This window comes from Melopsittacus undulatus, chromosome 1, assembly GCF_012275295.1.
Source record: "Melopsittacus undulatus isolate bMelUnd1 chromosome 1, bMelUnd1.mat.Z, whole genome shotgun sequence".
Lineage (NCBI taxonomy): Eukaryota > Metazoa > Chordata > Aves > Psittaciformes > Psittaculidae > Melopsittacus > Melopsittacus undulatus.
In genome coordinates this window covers 127,206,191-127,228,770 of record NC_047527.1, presented here as the reverse complement: position 1 = coordinate 127,228,770, position 22,580 = coordinate 127,206,191, and the positions used below count along the sequence as shown (strand labels likewise).

The window sequence follows — 22,580 nt, the reverse complement described above, 5'->3', positions numbered from 1 at the left end:
AACCTATGCATTTAAATTGAGTCATTGTGTGGGCTTAGTTAATTAAGAACTTATTTGTTTATTTAAAAACCTGACATCTGTGTCCAGAGATGTTTGGTTCTCCTTTTTTTTTTTTTTCCCCAGATCTATTTACATAATACTGTAGAATATGATAAGCTTTCTGCAATCTGTGGATAGCCCATTCATTTCTTTTTCTCTGGTTAGTAGCAGCTGGAGGTGCTTTTAAGTCACTTTTTAAAGGAGTTAACTTCTTTATTCCCGAAATCAGTTCTCTCTGGTGATGTTATGATACCAGTAGTAATCGTATAGGTACAGACTAATCTTACTTCAGTATCTGACAATATTTGCTGTAAGAATCGTGAGACTCAGTATTACACTCCAAATGTTCTATAATAGCCTCTTCTCAGGTCCTATTATCTGTCATCACTATAGACGGGCCTATAAGTCTTCTATAAGATTATTTCTTGTTACTAAGCTATTTTACTCATCTGGACATCATTTGGTTTATGATGCTATATTTGTTCTCATAGCTGAAAAAATAAGTGGATTTCTTCCAGGCTTTCAGGGTTAATCCTGTATTTTTTATGTTCATACTCCTATAGACGTCAGTAAGATTACTTTTGTGAGTAAGGGGTTGCAAGATTAGTTCTTATGTCACGTATATATATGAATTTGTCAGAAGTGTGTCTACGCTTCTGTAACCTTGTTCCCTTTCACTCTCCTGCTTTAATGATTTTTATGATAACAGACTTATTTTCCATATTTTCTGTATGATTCAGTATTTAAGTATGCAGGCTTTCAACAAAAAAGAAAAATAATGTTGTGTTTTTATAGTACTGCTGAAAGTATGATTTGGCTGATGTATATGCATAACTGTGAAAAGCTTCTATTCTAAGAGTGCTTAAAGAACAGAAAAATAGGAGGTACTTTCAAAAAAAATGGAGTAACTCATTATGAGTCAGTTGAAGGGTAGACAAAAAGTTAAAAGAGCCAGCACAGCAAAAAAAATCGAATAACTAAACCAAAATTAAACAAATACTATTACCTAGGTTGATTAGTCATCAGCAAAACCTCTTTGGTCCTCAATGAACAATTGAAAATTGTTATAATTTTATTCAAATAGGTAGACAGAATTGATTCTTATTGTGAGAAAGGGACACTTTGTCATGAGCATCCATCTGACATTTTTGAAGACCTCTGTCAGTTTGGAGAAAAAAGGGAGGATTACTCACTTCTTAGCTGCTATGGTATCAGATTCTACATTATAAATACTAGGACAAAAAAAGCAGAAATGTCAGACACTAGTTCTTTTGGAAGTGCAATAAATAAGCTACAAAGGAGAAAATAAGACAGGTTAGAATCGAGCTCTAGAGTATAATACAGGCAGCACAATTCCCATAATTGTTTCCTGTTTGAGCAGTTTGGCGTAAGGTATGGCTTACATACAGCAGTTCCTTTTCTGAATTTGTGTCTTTCTTACCTGCTCAGACTCACTGACTTCTCATGGTTTGATCAAGTTAAACCACTTTCTTCCTCTTGTTCCATTTCTAGCAATATTCATAAGTGATCCATCTTGCTGGTGGCTTCTATCTCTAATTGGGGAGCAGCAGTCCGCATGGCTGAGCTATGAGATCACAGCTCAGAGTGGATCTTACTTCTTATCCTTATGGCTTAGAAATGCTGTATCTACCATGCTGGACTTGACTTCACCAGCTTTAAAGCTTCTTTGGTCTGAAGGAGGGCTGAGTCTCAGTAACAGAATACCTGTGTGGAAGCTGTCAAGCCAACACTATTGCTCTCTCTGGGAAATGTACTGGCTAGGAGAGCAGCTTAGCTCTTAGCATAAGAACACTGGTAAAGTAGTTTGATCACTGAGTTGAAGTAGAAATAGGTGTCTGGTGTCTAGGCAGTGATAAGGACTAAACCAACAAAAAATTTTGGGACTGAATGTAAATGGAAGGTCTTGATGAACAATTGGGCAGAGGGGGGAGCCCTGAGGAAGGCTAGCTGGTGGCTGTTCAAGTAGCCTGCTGTGAGTCTTTAAGCAAACATCATTCAGACGTCTTGTGGAGAGAATGCCTTTTTGATTGTCTGTTGGAGAGAATTACCCTTTATAGAACTGCTCTTTCCCAAAGCACATTTTCAAAGCTTTTTATAGACAACATTAATCATCTGTTTACTTCCCCTGTTGATAGACAGATGTTTCTTCTTTTCATAGGAAGAGAAGCTGTGACAGAGGGCACAGGCACTGACTCAGCACTGCAGGTAGCATTCAGGTGCAGCCGTGATGGAGACTGATAGACCTGTTGTTAAAATAAGCAAATAACAACTGTACACTTAACTTCTGTTATGTATATGCAACGCTGTAGTGCTTCTGTAGATTCACTGAACAATTGGTAACCATTAAATCCAGGGTCTTTACAGTCTAATGTATGTGCTGTTCTGCTGTTTACTTATCAGCTGTGTTTACTATTCCATTTGTACTTATTAATTAACTATGCTTCAATTGGACCAATTAAGTTCATTTAAGAAATACTGCAAAATGTAGAACTGGAGAAAAATGTTGAACAGTGTCAAATTAAGGGCTTCAAACCAACTTTGTGACTTGTCCAGAACAGAAGCATAGACCAAAGATATCCATGAAAACATCATTGAACATAATAGATGTAGGCCAAAAAAATGACAGATATGAATAATTACTAAGCAGTTACTAAACAGTATCATAAGCCACATCCTAGTGTAATGTAACTTCAGTGAAACTTTTGAGGTAGGTGATGTTATTTAAAATTCTGGGCCATATCAGTGTATAATATAAATTTGTTACACGTATTTTCATTGACTTCAGAGACTTACACTAGGGATAAATATGGCCCCCCAGTTCAAAATCAAATCCCTATCATGGTATTTTTTTAAAGTTTTACTGAAGATACAAATCTTCCTAAAAATTGCACAGGATATACAGATTTTATACATGTACTTGAATTTCTTTGTACATCCATTTGTATATATTGGTATACACACACATGCTTCTATGAGCGATATCTTTTCAGTACTATGCAGTATTACTTTTTTCCTGAAGTATCCTCTGCTTTCAGAATTACAGTTTTTATTGTGATCACTTAATTTCTGCTCAAGATGGGAAGACAGGGAGCATTAGTGCATGCTTTCACCTTTTTGACAGTTTGAAATCCAGAAAAAAATCTTCTTTGAACATTTTTAGTGTTTAGGCAATCAGTACCTGTGCTACCAAGGCTTATTGAAAGCAGCTGGATGCCTGCCTCTGTCCTCCCCCTTCCTCGGAACTGCTGCCAGAACAGGTAGTCAGAAACGGAAAGTAGAGAAATACTTGAGCATCTGTGCTCTCTCTCTTGCAGGAAAACAGCTGTGGCTTCCATAGGAAGCACTCATTTTTTCCCATCAGCCAAGACTCTGGATACCCTTGGGTCCAGTTTTGGCACAGCAAGCCAAGTAGGATGCAGTTTATGGCTTAAAACTTATGAGAGAAACCGTTCAGGCTGTCCCATCCCTGGCAGAACATTGAGATAAATTCCCCAGGCTGCAAGCCACATGTGGGCCTCTGACCTTTTATTAGCACACCATGGGAGAGGTTAACAATTGTTGAGACTTCAGTTTTCCCTTTGACATACAAATACAACAATACCAAGTAGCCTTTCCAAGACAAGCATATTTAGGGCACAACTTCCTTTTTAATCTAGGATTGAATATAGGAGGGGAAAAAAAAGTAAAGAAAAAGGACATATTTCTGTAAAAGTGAAGTCTGGATTGGTATTTTTTCCAACATTCTGTAATTGTTAATAATATAGTCACTTTTGACTTTTTTTAAACCAGTGTAATCATGAGATGGAAACAAATTCTCACACCATTTTTAGCTCTTCATGTGGTCAGTGCCATGAGTTATGGAACTAAGATTGCTCAATAGCTGGAGCAGTATAAGAAGTGCATGTAATTTTCTCATTTTTAAGGATGTCTGTCGCACTTATCCAAGGACATTAATTGATGAGATTTCTAAAAATAAAATTAATTCCAAATTAAAAATTATTGATATGTCAGAGAAAAAAAAAATCAGAGTGGAAAATCTATGTCTTTTTGACATGTCTTTGTCATCTTAGCATTACTGTAGTGAATGAGCTTATCTTAGCCAGGACTATCTCAAATATTTCGTTTCTGCCATGAACAGCTATTAATAACCCTTTTAATCTAATTTGGCCTGTTACACTCAAACAGATTAAACTGGTATGCTTACAGATTGAGTAAATTTTATCATCTCAACTTTTATGAAACTTTTAGTACAGCAGGGATTTTAGAAAGTAACATTTTTTGGGAAACAAAATCTGTCTGTTTTGAAGCTGTCTTGCTGTATGCTGCCGAATCTATGGCAGATTGAATACCCCAGCATCCCAGGCTTTTACCATAACTACTTGATGATCCTTTCAGTCTTGAAAGCAAGTTATTTTGACTATGTGGTTCCACAGGTTTAGTGCAAAGAGTATGCTGAGTATAAAGTAGGAGTGAGCTACCTCATGCTTCTTCTGTCTTTGCAGCTATTGTTTGAAAAGCCAATGCAAACTAATTTCTAAATGTAATAATCCTATGACTACTCTGATGAGAAACAGGTTCAATGCTGCCTAATGCCAGAAACTGGCAAAAAAAAAAAAAAAGGCAGCAGATCCTGTTTTTCATTCTTTTACTAAGGTGACAACCACATCTGAAATGAAATCTGTGAAGTCCTGCACAAGGTTGGTTATTGAAAAAAAAAAAAAGTAGTTGCTAAGTAATGGTTGTTCCATGAGCCACGCAATTTTGTCCTCATTAACCACTCTTGGCAAAGTAGATCTTAGCAAATGTTAGTTAGAGGTGAAGAGTCCCTTTTTATTCATTGTGAATAAACAGAAATATCGTGCTGGTGGGGAACCTGCACTGGGAAAGGATCAAGTACAGCTATACAATAGATATATGCTTAGCTAACCATCACAGCTTCCTTACGTAGCTGATTCCAATGCTATATAGCCATTCTTATAGCCAGTATTAACTAAGGAAAATTTATTTCTAAAAAGTCTTTTGTTGTTTTTATTACCCTGAGCAGTAGCTTTTTGTCATCTCCTTTTTTTTGTCAAATTCCTTAATGTCAGAAGGTTGATCTTATTGCCCCTCCTATCTTTTTCCTTTTTTTTTCTTTGTTCTTTTTTTCTCTCTCTCTTTATTCCTTCCCTCACCCCCCTGCCCCCACCCCCCCACCCCACCCCCCGCTTTATTCCCTTTCCTTTCTTTCCTCAAGAATACACAGCAGAATTGCTTTAACCTTTCCAACAGGTCAATATTCCTAAACCTTTTCTTATTCTTGTTATCTACTTCATGATTATACCCAGCCTATCTGTGTTTTCCTTAAGGACTTCATCACCTTGAAGTAGTCTGGATCAATACCTATGGGCTACATGAAATGCTTCTGTTAGTATCTTCCATATTGATACTGACATCTTTTTGTATCAGCAGTGTATGATTAAGGCATGTATTATTTGTGAATTACTCCACCTCTGCAATTTCTTTCTGATGTACTCCTGACTATTCCTTACAGCATATTTGTATATTTGTTTTTTTCTCTAGTTTCTTCCATTTTTATTAAATTATACATTTTCTTCATTATTTCCAGGTTTCTTTAAAACTATTATATCTCCTACTGTTTTCCAGGAAAAGAAAGATGTCTCAGTTTCTTGTATTTTAGAAGTATTATGACATACCTGCCTGCTTTTTCATCTACATTCTCATTTGATTTCCCTCTCATTTTGTGATATAATAATTGATTTTTCTTTTCTGAAGGTTTCTTCTTCCACTCAGTTCTGTACCTTCCATACAGAAGTTTCATTTAGACCATATTCCCCTAGTTTTTGCAGTAGAAAGTCACATGGATCACTTCCATTTAATTTTTTTTTCCCCTGTAAGCTAATTAAATAATGCAACTGCATTGGATTGACATAATGAGAGGGAATATCAATGATTTAGCCCATTTGAATATATCAGTGGTTAATGAATTTTATATAATCAAAACATGGTGAGTTTTGGGAATGGGAGTTTCCCTGGACAAGAGTAGAATCAACAAGCCAGAACACAGGAAGAGTATCTTGAGAGCAGGCAAGAAAGAAACTAAGAGCCAGAAGGAGATCTACTTTTCCATGTAAAGGGATGGACAGAGGCTAGACTAACCTCAGCACAATTTTCTTCTCCTTGGAACTTAAAAAAAGGCACAGTTTACTGCTTTTGGCTGGCAGGATGGGTGTGTTCTGTCTATCTTTAACTTGGACATGTATCTTTTATGGCAAGATTTTTCCTTTAAGGCATCAATAAATATTAACCCTTTTCCTTCATTCAGAAGTTGGGTTTTTGTTAGTTTTTTTGTTTGGTTTGTTGTTTTGGTTAGTGTTGGGCTTTATATCCTGAGAATAGCCTTCTATATTCTCCATTCATTTCTCCTTGCAACTTTTGCTTTAAGAGCTATCTTTGTCTCATATGACTTTTAGCCTCAATCTTCCTCTGTCTTTCTTGAATACTTTTCTAGTGTTTATTCACTGTGCTGGAAATCCTTTCTGCCTGTCACTGAGTTGTTTTATCCCTCTCTGCATATTCTTATCCCTTTCTTTCACGTTTGCCATTAGTCACAGTAGCCAGCTTTTTCCCATCACTTCTCTTCAACATCTGCAGCAAAGTTTTTCCTGTCGGTGATCTAATGTCTGTGGGTTATAGTTAAAGGCTGGGATTATTTTTTTAATATTTTTTTTTCCCACACAATGGAAAAAATCCAATTTTGGAGCTCATAGCTAGTCAACTTTCTCTCAAGAGGATATACTAGTGAACGGAGATCTTCCAATTTGCAGTCACCTTTTTAAGAGTTCTCCAGGCTAACAGAGCTCTCTTGGTTCTGTTTACAGCCCTGCCAGGGTGCTTGCACACAATATCCACACTCTGAACCCAGGACAAACTACAATAATTCTTTTCCTGTAGCTGCAATTTTCCTATATTTTCAAGCAAAGATGCAGACATAGAGGTTCCTCCTGCATGGGCTTCTTTAAATGAATTTTCCCTATCTTCTAAAAGGTTACTTCAATTTAGGACTAAATAGTATGGTAACTAAACTCTTCTTAAGCCCATGACCATGTAAAAAGAATACCCTTGTTCTTATCCCAGAAATATACATGTCCAGATTTTCTTGCATAAAATATTTCATTTAAAAGCATTAAATTAAGCCTAAAAGCCCATGCAATTTAAATTTGTTTAAATGTAAAATTTCTGCAGTAAAATATTGATCAAACTGAAATGAACTTGATATTTCTTGAACAAGGGAGAGTAAACTACTCTTTACGTATAATTTAAATACTACCTTGAAAGTGAAATAGTTCTTTGCAGATATCTGTTTTACCTTTCAGATTGTATTCAAGCTTGAAGTGATGCAGTGGGGTGTATGTAATTATGGTACAGCTGCTGACAGGCATAAAAGTAAATGAGATGTTTCATCTCAGTGGGTACATTTCCTGTTTAAATGTTTAAGAAAAACTCTCAAAATGCTCTCAAATATGTTGGTTCTGCAACAAACTCTTTCATTAATAACTCATAATAACTCTATCATTAATAACTCATTCATTAATAACTCTTTCAATCTAATTTGCCCTGTTACACTCAAACAGATTAAACTGATATGTTTAAAGATTAAGTTTTATCATCTCAGCTTTTATGAAACTTCTATTTTTAATTGTTAATTTTAAATATAATAATTGAAAAAATTTCCATGCCTACTGTTTCTCAATGTTGAGGGAAAATGGAGCCTGAAACATTGCAGAATATTTAAAATAAAAAAGGTGACATCCAGAATCAGTCTTCTAAAACTACTGAGCTTTCAACATGGTGCTGTGTTGTCAAAAATTAAAGCAATATGAAAGAACAATAAATATTAAATTGTAAAATATGACTGTGCTTTCCAGAATGTGTAACAAAGTGCATATTTTATTTGCTCAGAAAATTATTGACAGTTTATAGTTAATAAATAATTGGGTTTTTTTAGAGTGTATTTGCCAAAACAATGAAAGAGACTTGGTCCAGAAGTTCTCTTAAATGTTCATTGAACAGCTAAGAAGATTTTTGTTTGTTTCTTTGTTTAACAGAGTTTTATTTAGGGATAACTTGAAATGGCCAGACATTTTAGAATGACCTAGGAATTTGTAGATGGAATTAGGTAACACTGTGGAAAGTCTTCTCAGGTGTTTCAATAAAATATTTTAAGCAAATATCATACTGAAGAGATGTAGAGAGTTTATCTATAAGTTAATAAGTATAACACTGATACCATCTCCAGCTTGCATTAGCTAATCACAAGGTAAAGGTTTAATAATTATTAACATGCTTTGGAATTCTTGTTCACATGACTGACAGCAAAGCTTCCAACTTTAGTGGGGTTTTTTGTCTTTTGGGGAATGAGGTAAAATCATCGTAATCCTAGTGCTTAGGTTATGGGTTATTCTATGACCCAAGAGAGAAGGAATTTCATAGGTAACAATTCAATAGGATACATGTATCTACACAAGTGATTCAGTGGGCTTGTTTCTCCTGAGTGAAGGACGTGATGCAAGATACCATGCCGGATGCACATAAGCCATTTTGGGTCTGCAATAGCACAGGCTGTGTAAAAATCCCATGTACTTAGCTGAGGAATGTGACTTACTAGCTTGTGTGCAATGCCAGGAAAGACAGAGTCAACCTGGTGCTGTGCTGAGAGAGATTTAGCAGCTTATGTTCTTACTAGCACAGGCATCTCTGCAGTGCACTTGATTTCATAATGGGGATGTACCCAGCTGTGAAAGCAACTGAGGAATACTTATCCTTTCTCCAGATCTTTCTTTGTCTTTCCTGGATATGTAATTTAAGCCTTTAAAAGGTATAGGGGCTTTTGCAGCCTATGTGTTCATGCATTATCTAGCTTTAGAGTCTCAGACAGTATTTTAATAAAAGAAGGAATGTTTAAAGCATTTAACAGAATAAGAAGGACATGTATATATCATTCTCTACTTGTCATGATCTGTTAATTAATGAATATAAAACTAATCAGGTATATCATGGTAGCAAGAAACCAGTATGTGAGCGAACTATTAATATGTTTTGTAGGGGTTGAAGATACTTGGCTTGATCCTTTGTGTGCCAACAGTATCTTAATACACACCTTGTTCTAGGTCAGGGACATGCTGAATGTGTGAGATATGTGCTGCAACAGTAATCTGAGTGTGTGTCATGAACTGTTACAGAGAATTTCCAGACGTCCTGCTACTTCTATAGAAATCCTGGATAAATGCTGTGAAGCCACTACTATTGTAGTTGTCCGTGTTCCCTTCTACCCACAATTCCTTCACAAAAAAAAAAAAAAAGAAAAAAATAATAATCAGCTTCCCACCTTGTTCTCCATATATTCCAAGTATATGGAAGGTATCACACAGAGAAAGAATTTTCTTGTTTCTTAGTTTTCCTTTCCAGGTATTATTATTGCCACTTTCTTGCTAGTGCAGTCTTCCTGATCTGTGCACTGTACAAGATTAGTGTTTTCTGGATCTGTTGTTAATGTTACAGCATTTCTCTACTAGCCTCACACTGCCCACTTTCAATGCTGCACTGAGAATGAAGATCCATCCTGACTTCTAAAAATAGCGAACCTCGTTCCCTACTTCTGTTATGTGTGTTTTCTATCTCCTCTGTGTAATTCAGCACCTAAAGCAGTCCTGTGTAAAGAAGTGAGAAACCAGTGTTGGTATTATTGAAAACTGCACCATTTAGGTACTTATGAAAACTGAAGTAGTTTTTTGAACCATTTTGTTATTAATATCAGTGGGTTTTATTAACTGATGTATCAGTTCATAATCTCCATCTTTACTAGGAAAGAAGAATTACATTATCCAAACACAGCCTTCTCAGATAAGTCTAAAAATAACTCTGTCATTAATATTGATAATATGAAATGATTTCTGGTGCCTTTGAAGAAGCCATGTCTGGATTTGTAGATAAAGAATATAAGAACCTTAATCATGTTTGCCTTGCAGTATCAGTTAAACAGTGCTCAGCATCACATTGAGAAGGCTCATTTTATGTAACACTTGCCATTACTAGGTCCACTTTATGATGTGAACAGACAATCTGACGAAGTATGTGGTTGTGCTGCTCTCCCTGAGCCCTCTCCAGAGCTAGGAATATATTACCCAACACAGAGGTGTTCAGAGAATTCAGCATCATAAACAGGACCGTTCCTATGGTGTTTTACCCCACACATAACCAATTTGCTACACAGTTGCAGACTATGTCTGCAGCGAAATTTGGAGTGGACATGTCTGGGCAGAATCTGAGATATGTCAGAAGATCATTAAATGATTTAGGTTGGAAAGAATCTGAAGTGGTGTGGTTTGAGCCTCTTTCCTTTCATTAAAGTAGGACTACCTTTGGATTTGTCTACATTTCTAGACCAATGTCTAAAGCCTTCTAATTCTATCCAGATGAAATCTGCAAAAGGAAAGACATCATGTCTAGGCAACTAAGATATATAGAATCATAGAATAGTTAGGGTTGGAAAGGACCTTAAGATCATCTAGTTCCAACCCCCCTGCCATAGGCAGGGATACCTCCCACTAAACTGTGGCACCCAAGGCTCTGTCCAACCTGGCCTTGAACACCACCACGGATGCAGCATTCACAGCCTCCCTGGGCAACCCATTCCAGTGCCTCACTCACCCTCACAGTAAAAAACTTCTTCCTTATACCCAATGTAAACTTCCCCTGTTTAAGTTTTAACCCATTACCCCTTGTCCTGTCACTACAGTCCCTAATGAAGAGTCCCTCCCCCTTATGCCTATAGCCCCCCTTCAGATACTGGAAGGCTGCTACGAGGTCTCCAAAAGAGAAAATGGCAGAAAATGACATCAATGATCATACTCAAGAGGGTGCCTGAATTTAGCTAATGATTTTAAAGCACTTTACAACCTATTAAACTTAGATCACTCCAGTGGGGAAATCCTGTGAAGAGCAGAAGCAGTCCTGGATTCAATCCATTGCTTAAGCTATCTTTGTTCTTATGAATAATGTTATTTACAGTTCTGTAACCTTATTCAGAGAAAGAATATGGGCTGTATGGAAATAGAAAGACTACCTGAAAGGAGATAATGTACATATTTGGAAGAGGAGTGTCCTCTTCCAGCAGTTTAGGAGAAATCTATAATTAATCAGTAGTTATTCGAACAGGTAAATGTAACAAGTGCTTATATTAAGGTAGCAAAAATATGCCTTAATATTTGCATTTTACTTTGCTGGGTGTATGGTTGTGTGAAATTCTGCTTTTAGGCCTAGCTCTTCCATATATAACCACTGTCCAAAGTAATTTTTCATTTGAAGACATAATTGAAACTATTCTTATGTAATATTATTTGTGGGGGAACTTTTCTCAGTTTAAAACCCCAGAAAATATATGATTTAATTCTCCTGTTATTTCAAAACTTGCTGAATTAAAACATTGATATGTGAATACTTTTAGCAAATGACAAATATTAGTTGGTTTAGACAATACAGAAAGGAGTAAAAATTTCTGTGACAGTAATTTAGGAACTGGAAAGTAAAAAACAACAACAACAAACAACAACAAAGACAACCCAAATAAAACAAAACAAAAACACACCAAAACCCACAAAAAAATTCCCCAAGCAAAATGAACCACCAAACCCAAAGCCAAAAACCAACTTGTTAGGGTGTGAGAGGGTTGAACAGAAAATGCAAAATATCTGCACATAGGACTCATAAAATGTTTTCTCAAGGACATTAGAAAAATACTGATGAACTACAGTTCAGGTTGCCTGGTGGAATCACCTTCTGCTGCTTCCTGCTGCCCACATTGTTGTCTGCTCAAAATTCTGGCACATATCGTCTCGACTTTCCATTGCTGACATCACCTCATTACACCATTCATTCAAGTGGGTCAAGCCTTGTTACTCCGAAATATATAGCAGCAATCAAAAGGAACTGAACTCCAACCTTCACAGCAAGTTTCTGCTTGGTAGCCCCATACAGCTGCCTCTTTTCAGGGTAGGTCAGCATTATAGCAGTAGAGCCAGCCAGAATTTCTGTTGTGCAAGGGAGGATGTGGCCACTTAATTTTTTTCCCTGATGTTTGAATTTTTCAAAAACTGCATCCCCCATAATCCTGCAGCATTATTGTTTCATGAATACATTATTTCCATTGAGTACTTGTAGTCCTGATATTGATAGGCAGTGAATCAACACTTTTATGGAATCGTGAAGCCAAACTAGTCCTGCAGATCCACAATTTGTAGTATGTGTTTTTTCATTCTGGATATAGTGACTACAATTTGAAATATGCCCCCACAAGCATCAATTGCACACTTTAAGAAATTAAAGAAAATAAAGAATTTTAATTGAGAAAGAAGAAACTGCATCACTCCATTTTTAAAAGAAAAATTCACCTGATATGTTTTTTTCATTTTCAGGCTATAATAGCAATAACCATCTTTAGCTAAGGACATTTCCTGGGGTTTAATGGCCCATGGCTGTGCTTCTTCAGGTGATCATCATCTCACAACAGTCATTAATCCCCTACAAATGTCTTGCACCTCAGTTATTAAATGTGCTTCTTGTGAAAATGAAAAACATCTATATTTAATACATCTTCCAGGAATAGGAGTGATCTTTCTGAGGTAAGGAATGAAAGGAGTTTAGTAAAGTACCACGGAAGAACTGATGATGACAAGTGGATAAGATTTGTTTCTGGAGATAGCACAATAAAGAATTTTTCCGCAGTAAGAGCATGCTATATGTACGTCACAATTTTATGTATGTCATGATTCACACTCATCCCAATTAAATAACAGCCAAATCAGAAATACAGATAGGTGTTTGTAGTTAGTTTTCTTCTATGAGGCATTTCAGCACAGAAATAAAGCATCTCTCAAAACATGGAGCATGTGTGCCTGCAGCACTGCTTTAAAAGTCTTTCTGTTCCGTAGCTGTAAAATAGAGCTACGCAATTTTACAAGGTGCTTGTGATAATGCCAGAAAAAAAACCCAAAACAAACAAACAAACAAACAAACAAAAAAAAAAAAAACAAAAAGGAGAAGTTAAGTATTTCATACCTAAAGGTCTGAAACTCTTATTTTGGTAAGAATTTTATAAGTCTTTCTTATAAATGGGACCACAAATAACAGCACTGACCGTCATTAGAAGTTTTAAATACAGTAGACAGAGTACCCTTAAAATCATAGAATTATTCCACTTGCTCAAGCAGAATTAAAGTCTTCAATGAAAACAGTCAAAGGCAATATGTCCTGATAGAGGTTGAATGGAAATCGGATTTTTTTCATTTGATCAGAATTCTACTACTGATACATTGTGTTATTTCCATCTTGTGCTACTGAGTATGTAATGTATAGATTATGTGAAGCCTCTGCCTGTCTCAGACAGGCTGAGAAGGGCCAGACCTTATCTGTCACGTTCGCTTCAATGACTGCAAATTCGTACCTTTTGTATTATGGTAACTTATTATTTGTGTTCGAAATTCAGATCTCATGTACTTCAGTGGGTGGCTGAAGATGAGGACAGAAGCAGATTTTGGGGCCATGCATTGTTAAATGTTGAATACTATATAATATTAGGTCTCCTAGGCTTAGTACCTTTTGATTGCAAATTAATCAGAAATAAGAATTATTATAACCTGACCCCAAAATTCTTTTTCAATTTTCTCTCTCTCTTCAAACAAAAAATCATCTGGACAAACTATCATAAATTTGTAGACTCATCGAATGCCATGGGCAGGAACACCTCACATTAAACCATGTCACCCAAGGCTCTGTCCAGCCTGGCCTGGAATGCCGCTGAGGATGGAGCATTCACAACTTCCTTGGGCAAACCATTCCAGTGCCTCACCACCCTTATAGTAAAGAACTTCTTCCTTATATCTAATCTAAACTTCCCTTGCTTAGGTTTGTACCCATTACCCCTTGTCCTGTCACTATAGTGCCTAATGAAGAGTCCCTCCCCACCATTCCTTCTCCAAATCCAAGGTAGCCAGTTCTCCTGATAGCTTTCAGAGAGGGCCCACATTATCCTTAGTCTGTCTTTTGTTTGCTACATACTTATAGAATCCCTTACTGTTATCTCTCACATCCCTTGCCAGATTTAATTCTAGCTGGGCCTTAGCTTTCCTAATCTGGTCCCTAGCTTCCCAGACAACGTCCCTGTATTCTTCCCAGGCTGCCTGTCCTCACTTCCACCTTTTATAAGCTTCTGTTTTCCCCCTGAACTTTCCTCAGCAGCTCCCTATCTGTCCATGAAGGTCTTCTGGCCCTCCTGCTGCATTTCCTTCTGGTTGGGATGCAACAGTCAAGCTTGGAGCAGGTGATCCTTGAGTATCAGCCAGCAGTCTTGGGCACCCTGCGCTCTAGGGCACTATCCCATGGAACCTTACTGAGCAGGTTCCTGAAGAGGCCAAAGTCTGTTCTCTTGAAGTCCAGAGCAGTGAGCTTGCTGCACGGTCTTCTCACTGTCCTGAGGATCTCAAACTCGACCACCTCATAATCCCTACAATCAAAGCTGCCCTGGAGCATCACATTTCCAACCAGTCCTTCCCTGATGGTGAGCACAAGGCCAAGCATGGCGCCTCTCGTTGTTGGCTCCTCTATTACTTGTAGAAGGAATTTGTCTTCCACGCAATTAAGGAACCTCCTGGATTGCTTGTGCTGGGCTATACCGTCCCTTCAATAGATATCAGGATGATTGAAGTCCACCATGAAGACAAGGGCCTAAGAGCATGAGGCTGCTCCTAGCTGTCTGTAGAGAGCTTCATCCACAGTCCTCTTGATGAGGCAGTCTGTAACAGATCCCCACAGTAATGTCCACCATCACTGCTCTTCCTATTCTATATCTTCCTATTCTATATCTATATCGCTGCTATTCCTATTCTAGAATAGAATAGAACAGAATGGAATGGAATAGAACAGAACAGCTATGATATCTTATGCATATTGTTCTGCATGACAAGCTCTGACATAGGTCTGAGGGGCCATCTGCAGTGCAGGTCCCAAGGGAGGCTGGTCTCAGGCATTGACGCCTATGAACACTCTCTGGACCCTGACAGCAGCAGACCTGCACTCTTCATATTCTTTCCTTTAGACATGAACTGAGGCTCTGGGATACTGTGTTTCCTTTCGCTGTAGTGTTGAAGGCATCCTCTCTGGAGCTACTCACCTCGGCAAATCTTTCAGTATAAATGGAATGTTTTGTTTAACTCAGATTTTAAAATTTCATTTACTTCAGTAAACAATAACAACTGCCAGAATTTTGCAGTTTTCTAATCAGAGAATTCTTTCTACCTGAAAGACAAATGTTACTTTCAGAAAATTTAACATACAAATTGTCACATGCACAAATGTATTACACTTTTTATCCTGCTCTCTTTCATGGTTTTTGGACAAAGCTATTACCTGAACTAGACTTTATCCCTCAAGTATTCATACACATTCCTAAGCAGTTTTCAGCAAGTAAATTAATGAAAACACAATTATTAGACCTTTCATTAAAATTTACTCACCAAAAACCAACCAACCATCTAAAAACCCAAACAAAAAAACGCCGAACCTAAGACAAGATAAGGGATATTACATCTATACGTTGTTTCCAATCTCATTTATAACTCATCATAAATATCAGGTTTGGGAATAAATACTGATGTATTGTGCTGCGGCTAGAACTCATCTTTTGCCATAGATTCTATTTAAGGCTACTTTGATTATTTGTACCCTACCATGCAATGTACAATGTCAGAGTTCTTCAGACCATTTGCCAAAAACCAGTTCCTGTTTTTGCACCAACCGGCTGTAAGTGATGGTGATGTTATTATTCTTTCTTACTATACATGACTCTGAGGTCTCCAGATCCAAACTCTGTAACAAGGTATGGAATGTAATGCAGTTATCTTGTTTTCATACCTTTCAGGAAGGTACAAATTCAAACAGGAATGTACATAATAAGAAGTAATAAAAAATAAAAAACACAAGTTTGTAAAGTGAACTAATCAGCATGCCTAGAATTCTTACATATTTTTACTCAAGAGCTCTGTTTTCACCCATTCATTTTATTTATGGATAAGTGTAATCAGAAAAAAAAAATCTTACATAAAGTTTCTCATTTAAAATTCTGGTTTTAGGTCTTGTTTCCCCTCTGTGCTGCATTTTGGGGAATCTAAATTATGAAGCGGATCACTTCATCTAAACATAAACGTCACTGAAGGAGCAGAACATCACTAATTATGGAAACAGCGCTTTGGAAAAATCTTCTAGATTCCTTGGAAGTAATCAACTGTGAATCTTACTGAATTACAATAATTTCACTTATGATAAGAGAGGATTTTTATTTCGTATGAAGGTTTGAAAGATTTAGTACCATGTATATTCATTTTTTATTTAAAAAATATTTAATTTCCCCCAATTTAAATAAAATGTTTGTTCACAACATGTATTTTTACACTGAAAGGATTACAAAGTCTTATGAGCCATATATAACTAATTTCATTTTGCAGTCATTTTGTTACTAATCATATGGGAAAGGTATTTTGCACAAAAGGAATAATTAAAATAGTATTTGTTATAACCTGGTATGAAGTGGCTGACTGTCTTCCTATTAAGGCTAACTGTAAACATATGTGAATGTCATTTTTTCCATAATGATTGAATTACACTAGAACCTCGATGTCATGGCCAATTCAGTGTTCAAAACATACAGCTACATGAGGATGAGTAGTTGAGGCAAGAAAATTATTAAAAACAGCATGATAAAATAACTTGCACTAATATGAGTTGAAACATCTTCAATAACATTGGCTGATGTATGTGTTGCATAATGCAGACTTGCAGTTTAGACTGAATTAAGGACTACACCTGCAGTTGCCTTGTTTAGGTGCTGATCAAGCCAGCACTTACACGTGGGTATCCTATTGGCTAAGATCACTCAAGTGACAAAATATTTGCAAGGCTAGGTCCTTAATTTCTGGTAATTTCCTGCTGGGATGATCCCAGGGGAGATGCACGTCTTGTCTTTCAGGAGCTGTTGGAAAATGGTTTGTACTAAGATAGGAAAATTAAATACAAATGGTAAAGGGAGTCTCCAAACAGCAGGACTGGCAAAAATACTGGAGCTAGGTTGTTTTTCTTTCCTCACACTCTTCCAACTTCTTACTTGGCTTCAAGACATTTTGAAGTGCTTAAAGTCAAGTAGCTAAAAAATGTAGGTTGTCTTGCATGCTTCAAACTAATAATAATAACTGTATTAAAATATGGGTTGAAGTTTGGGCTGTGGGTTTTTTTTTTCCCCATTCCTTTTTCCTTTATGTTAATGACATGCTAACAGACATTAATTAACCCATATTATCAGTCTTTACCTATAACAGATGTCACTGTCTACATAATTGGATGTTTTCAGTAAATTGTCAGAAACATGGTAATGTTATCTAAATAAAATTGATCCAATGTCTACTGAGAATATCAGCTTCATTTTATAAGAAGTTTTACTTTAAAACCCAAGTGTTAAGTTATTCTGTTTGTGTATCAAATGCCTTGTGCCTGTCACTTCAGATTATGCTCAAAGGCCTTGAAATATTTGGCTGAGAAAGCAAGTGTTACTTTAATCAGAGGTACTAATACCTGGGATGCAGAGTAAGGATAATACCTTCCTAAACTGAAGGTGCATTTAAATAGAGGATCTTCACTTTTTATAATGAGATGAAAAAAACTGGCTCATCAAAAGCCTAGAAGAAACCAGAATTACATGCTTATTGTGGAGCTTAGTTCAAACTTTTATTCATAACAAGGTAGCATTTTAATATCTTTTTAAGAAATGGATAAATGAAATTATATACCACTGACTTCAGGAGCAGAAGTATAATCTCGTGACTAACACACCAGTGTGACAGCCAGGAGCTTTCTGTGATACTGCCAATTCTAACCAAAACTTACCATCTCTTTGCTTGAATTTACCCATCTGTAGAATGGCAGTGATGACAACACTGATGGTGTCTCTCACCATAATCAAAGTATTACATTTGGGATCTTTTCCTTACAAAGCTATTATAGGATATATGAGAAAATGACAGAATCTGAGTCCAGAAATGCAACACAATCTACAAACTTCTTATGTGATCCCGTAAGTTAGTGTAACTATATTTTCAAAACCTGTAGTAGTGATATCAACCTCACGGGAATATTTTGAGGTCAGTTTAAGATAATGACTAACATAGCAGAGTAATATTAAAAGTCAGTTTCCTTATCAAAATAAATCCTTCAAAGAGACAGGAGCAGAATAAAGATTTAACACTTTCTGAATTTAAAAATCTGCAGTCTCGGAAAGACAGTAATGAAGATATGAATTAAATTAGATAAATTTTATAGATATCCTAATGAATGCCACTAAGGGCAAATACTGGCCTTGTACAACAAAGTAACAGCATTTGTGAATAAGGGAAGAACAACTGATGTCAGTTACCTGGACTTGCGCAAGGCGTTTGACACTGTCCCACATGACATCCTTGTCTCTGAACTGGAGAGAGGTAGATTTGACAGATGGACCATTCAATTGGTGAGGAATTGGTTGCATGGTTACACTCAATGAGTTGCAGTCAGCAGCTCAATGTCCAGGTGGAGATCAGTGACAAGTGGTGTTCCTCTAGGGTCGGTATTGCCACAGGCGTTGTTTAACATCTTTGTTGGTGACATGGACAGTGGGATTGAGTGCTCCCTCAGCAAATTTGCCAATGACACCAAGCTGTGTGGTGTGGTTGACATGCTGGAGGAAAGGAATGCCATCCAGAGGGACCTTGACACGCTTGTGAGGTGGGCCTGTGTGAACTTCATGAAATTCAACAGAGCCAAGTGCAAGGTCCTCCATCTGAGTCAGGGAAATCCCAAACACATGTACAGGCTGGATGGAGAATGGATTGAGAGCAGCCCTGCAGAAAAGGACTTGGGGGTTTTGGTTGATGAGAAGCTCAACATGATAATGTATGCTTGCAGCCCAGAAAGCCAAACATATCCTGGGCTGCATCAAAAGAAGCATGAACAGCAGATCAAGGGAGGTGATTCTTTCCCCCCCCTTGAGGGGATGTATCTTCACTCTCATGAGACCACATGTGGAGTGCATTCAGCCCCTAACATAAGAAAAATGTGGAGCTATTGGAGCCAGTTTAGAGGAGGGCCATGAAGATGCTCAGAGGGCTGGAGCTCCCCTCCTATGAAGACAGGCTGAAAGAATTGGGCTCATTCATCCTGGAGAAGAGAAGGCTCTGGGTAAACATTCATGGGTGTCTGAGACTCTTGAACTTTAACATCCACTGGTTATCTCTAATTAATCCTTTGGATACAGATGAGAAACTAGGGTTTGCCTTTCCCAGAATAGAGTTTCAAGGACAAGCTCATAGAAACACCCTTGGCAGCATCATTTTCCCATTAGCTATGTGGTAAGTAGTTATATCACTGTCAACTTGCTTATCATGTTGATTTTTCATTTTTGTTTTTAATATTGACTGGTTTAGTATCTTAGGTACTTAACACCGGTACTGAATCTAGTTCATACTGTCTTTATAGCCACTGCAAAGAGTGAAACAGTAATCCCAAAGATCTCTTGGTTTGAGTATTCAAGAAACTCTGGAGAGGAGATGACAAATTAATTGAATTATGTATCATTAATATATTACGTATAGTTAATTGAATTAATTAAATACTAACTGCCAACATTGCTCATTGCTAGGATATATTAGTAACATTCTGGTAAGCCACCCTTATCCCCTCACCTTTTTAATACTTCATTGCTTGTTTCTTTAGAGTTTGACCGTGCTGTGTAGGGTGAACAATTGTTCGGGATCAAGTAAAATCAGGTGAATTATGTGAGGAAATTAGTGAGCAAAATATTGATGCAGAACTAGTAAGTATTGTGTAAGTAACTATTTTTCTTTTAGAGAGAAGCTGTTTCTTGTCTATGGAAACAAAAATATTCAGCAGACTAAAACCCTAGCCTCACATGTCCAAATGAGGAACTTCATAAATAAGATCTGTAATATTTGCAGTATTGCTTAAGACTTCCTTTTGGTTCTGTTTGTCATTAAACTCCCCAGTGGCACACCTTGGGGAAAAAATGTTGATAAACAGACCTTTTTTTTTTCAGCAAGAGTGTTAACAAAGTGTCTTCCCCTGCTCTTTCCAGCTGTTGTAATGTCACATCCTTACACATGGCCTTTCCCGGATTATGTGCACAGCAATATCAAGTTACTGAAAGCCCAGAAGTAAGCAGCTGAATCCTGTATTCACTTGAGACCTGACCCTGCACCATTGAAGTCACCAAAAAACTTGCTGCTGACATCAGGATCAGGGCAGAGCATTCCCTGTAATGAAACAAGAATGATGCAATATTTACTGCAACTCAAGCTTTGGTACAGTGCGTTAATTAAAAATAACAGTTGTGCAATAACTTGTTCCCGTAAGTGGATACTATGGTGTTCTTGTGTTATATTATAATCAGAGCCCTTTGATGGATAAATGATGACAGTTAAAGCTGTAAGCTACGCATACCAGATACAAAGAACTCAGGGCTTCCTCTTGCCTTTCCTGTCTCCGGTTTTCTCTCAAATCTGTGGGTTTAGGGACATTGTTATCTAAACCATTATCTAAAAAGAGGACATTGTTCAAATATTTTAAAGTTTCTTTTTTAAAAACAAATTTCTGTGAGCTTTTAGGAGTTTTATGTCATGTGATTAGCCATGCTGAATGGCACTGAAGGTAAGAGATGTTCAGACTTTTCTTCTTGGGTCTTAAACTTGTGATAAAAGGAGCCTATCTGTGGCTCAATGATGGAGTTCATCAAGAAGACTCAGAGAAGTAGGTCTCCGAGAATGCTCAAAACATTGCCATGTCCTGCAATATTTTACAAGCTATATTGCCCATAGTTGAAGTTTTTCTTTACACTCTGGCTCCTGGAATCCTGTGAGTGCTCTTTTTATTATTATTTTGTTTTTTATTTTAATGTATTTGTTTTCTTTACCAAATGTTTCTGACTGCTGAAAACAAGAGCAATAGAAGGTTCAAAATCTAAGAGGCAAACAAGAAGATTTTTATAGGATAGGTAATATTTAAAAGTATTTTCCTTTTAAACCACCATAGTGATACATGAGGCTTGATTCATGATTTTTTAACTCTTTTTGATTGCTAATGCTGAATGGGAAAAAACTATTCTTGGTCTATCCTTTTTCCATAAAACCTCTGGTTCCAGCATAGGCATGTACAATGATCCTGACATAGAGCTCTGCAGTTTCCTGGCTTCCTGCTGGTGTTTGACCTGTTCAGTTTGGAATTAAAACAAAGTGGGCCACAGAGCCAGCTCTCTGAGGACCCACTGCCCCCAGTAACTCCCTGCAGCACACATAGACCTCAGCCAGACTACGCCGTGTTGCCTATCACTCCCAGCAGTGCTGGTCAAAGCAAACAAGAGATGTACTGTGGACTTCAGCATTTTCTCTTTCTACCGAGAAACAAGTGTAAAAATACGGAGTTTGAAACTCAGATATAAACCACAAGGTAAAGCAAAAATAAGATATCTAACATACCAGAGAAGCACTTCCATATTAATATCAAGGCCAATGGAAAACTTGGCTCAGTCTTTTGTCATTTTTGCCCCACCTATGGAAAACAGCAGAAAAATGTGGAAACATTGAGTAAGAATGAACTACTGAGTGTCCTTGTGTTTATGGTTTGGCAAAGAAAAGTGATACAAAATGAATACTCTCCCCCCTGCTCATTGCTATATTTTTAATGCTTCCTCCTTCATTCTTTTTTTCCCATTTTTCTGTCTGTCTCATTCTCTCTCATGTTTATTTGTCTTTAAAAGAAAAAAAAAAATCCTCTCTTGTCTTACTTTAGGCTTGTTGTGTGTGGAAGTACATAATGGCATATTTCATATCCACAAATATGATAATGCATTTTAACAGATGAGAGCCAAACATACTTGCCTAAAGGTGACTACTTGCTTTATTGCTGCTCTCAGTCTTCTAGTATTCATTCAAAATACACTGCTCATGCATTGTTAATGTTTTTTTATGAGTCTGCCTAGTGTCCTCTAATGATCCATTTTCTGTTTCCATTCCAGTAACATAGCACTGTCTTTTTCACAGTTTCTATGCTCTTTCCTGTTTCTTTGCTATTAATTCATTCTAGTTACTTGTTGTCCCTTCACTGTCATGCCTTAGCTGTCACTGTCTCTCTCTCCCTGAGGATACACTACTATAGCTTTTATGCACTATTTTCTAACCTGCTGGTTTTAGTGTGGCAGAGTCAGGGAGCCCATTAGTAATAATATTTGATTAAAAAGAGATTAAATGAGTAAATAAAATAATGGAATATTTTAAGCACTATGGAATTTGTGGTGTTTCTGCTACTTAATTTTTTCCACAAATTTTGCCTGCAAGTACTTATCAGCACATAAATTAAAATTACAGAAATTTTGC

The 22,580-nt window shown here is 37.0% G+C and overlaps 1 protein-coding gene across 1 annotated transcript in view; it reads left to right on the top strand.

Annotated features, from left to right (window-relative positions):
* AGMO (alkylglycerol monooxygenase) overlaps positions 1 to 16,463 on the top strand; it is a 190,317-nt gene extending 173,854 nt beyond the window's left edge. Inside the window, exon 13 of the mRNA XM_005153053.3 lies at positions 16,245 to 16,463. Within this exon, the coding sequence (XP_005153110.3) occupies positions 16,245 to 16,283 (39 nt within the window). The 3' untranslated portion in view covers positions 16,284 to 16,463. The remainder of the gene's footprint in view (positions 1 to 16,244) is intronic.
* The last annotated feature ends 6,117 nt before the right edge of the window (positions 16,464 to 22,580 follow it).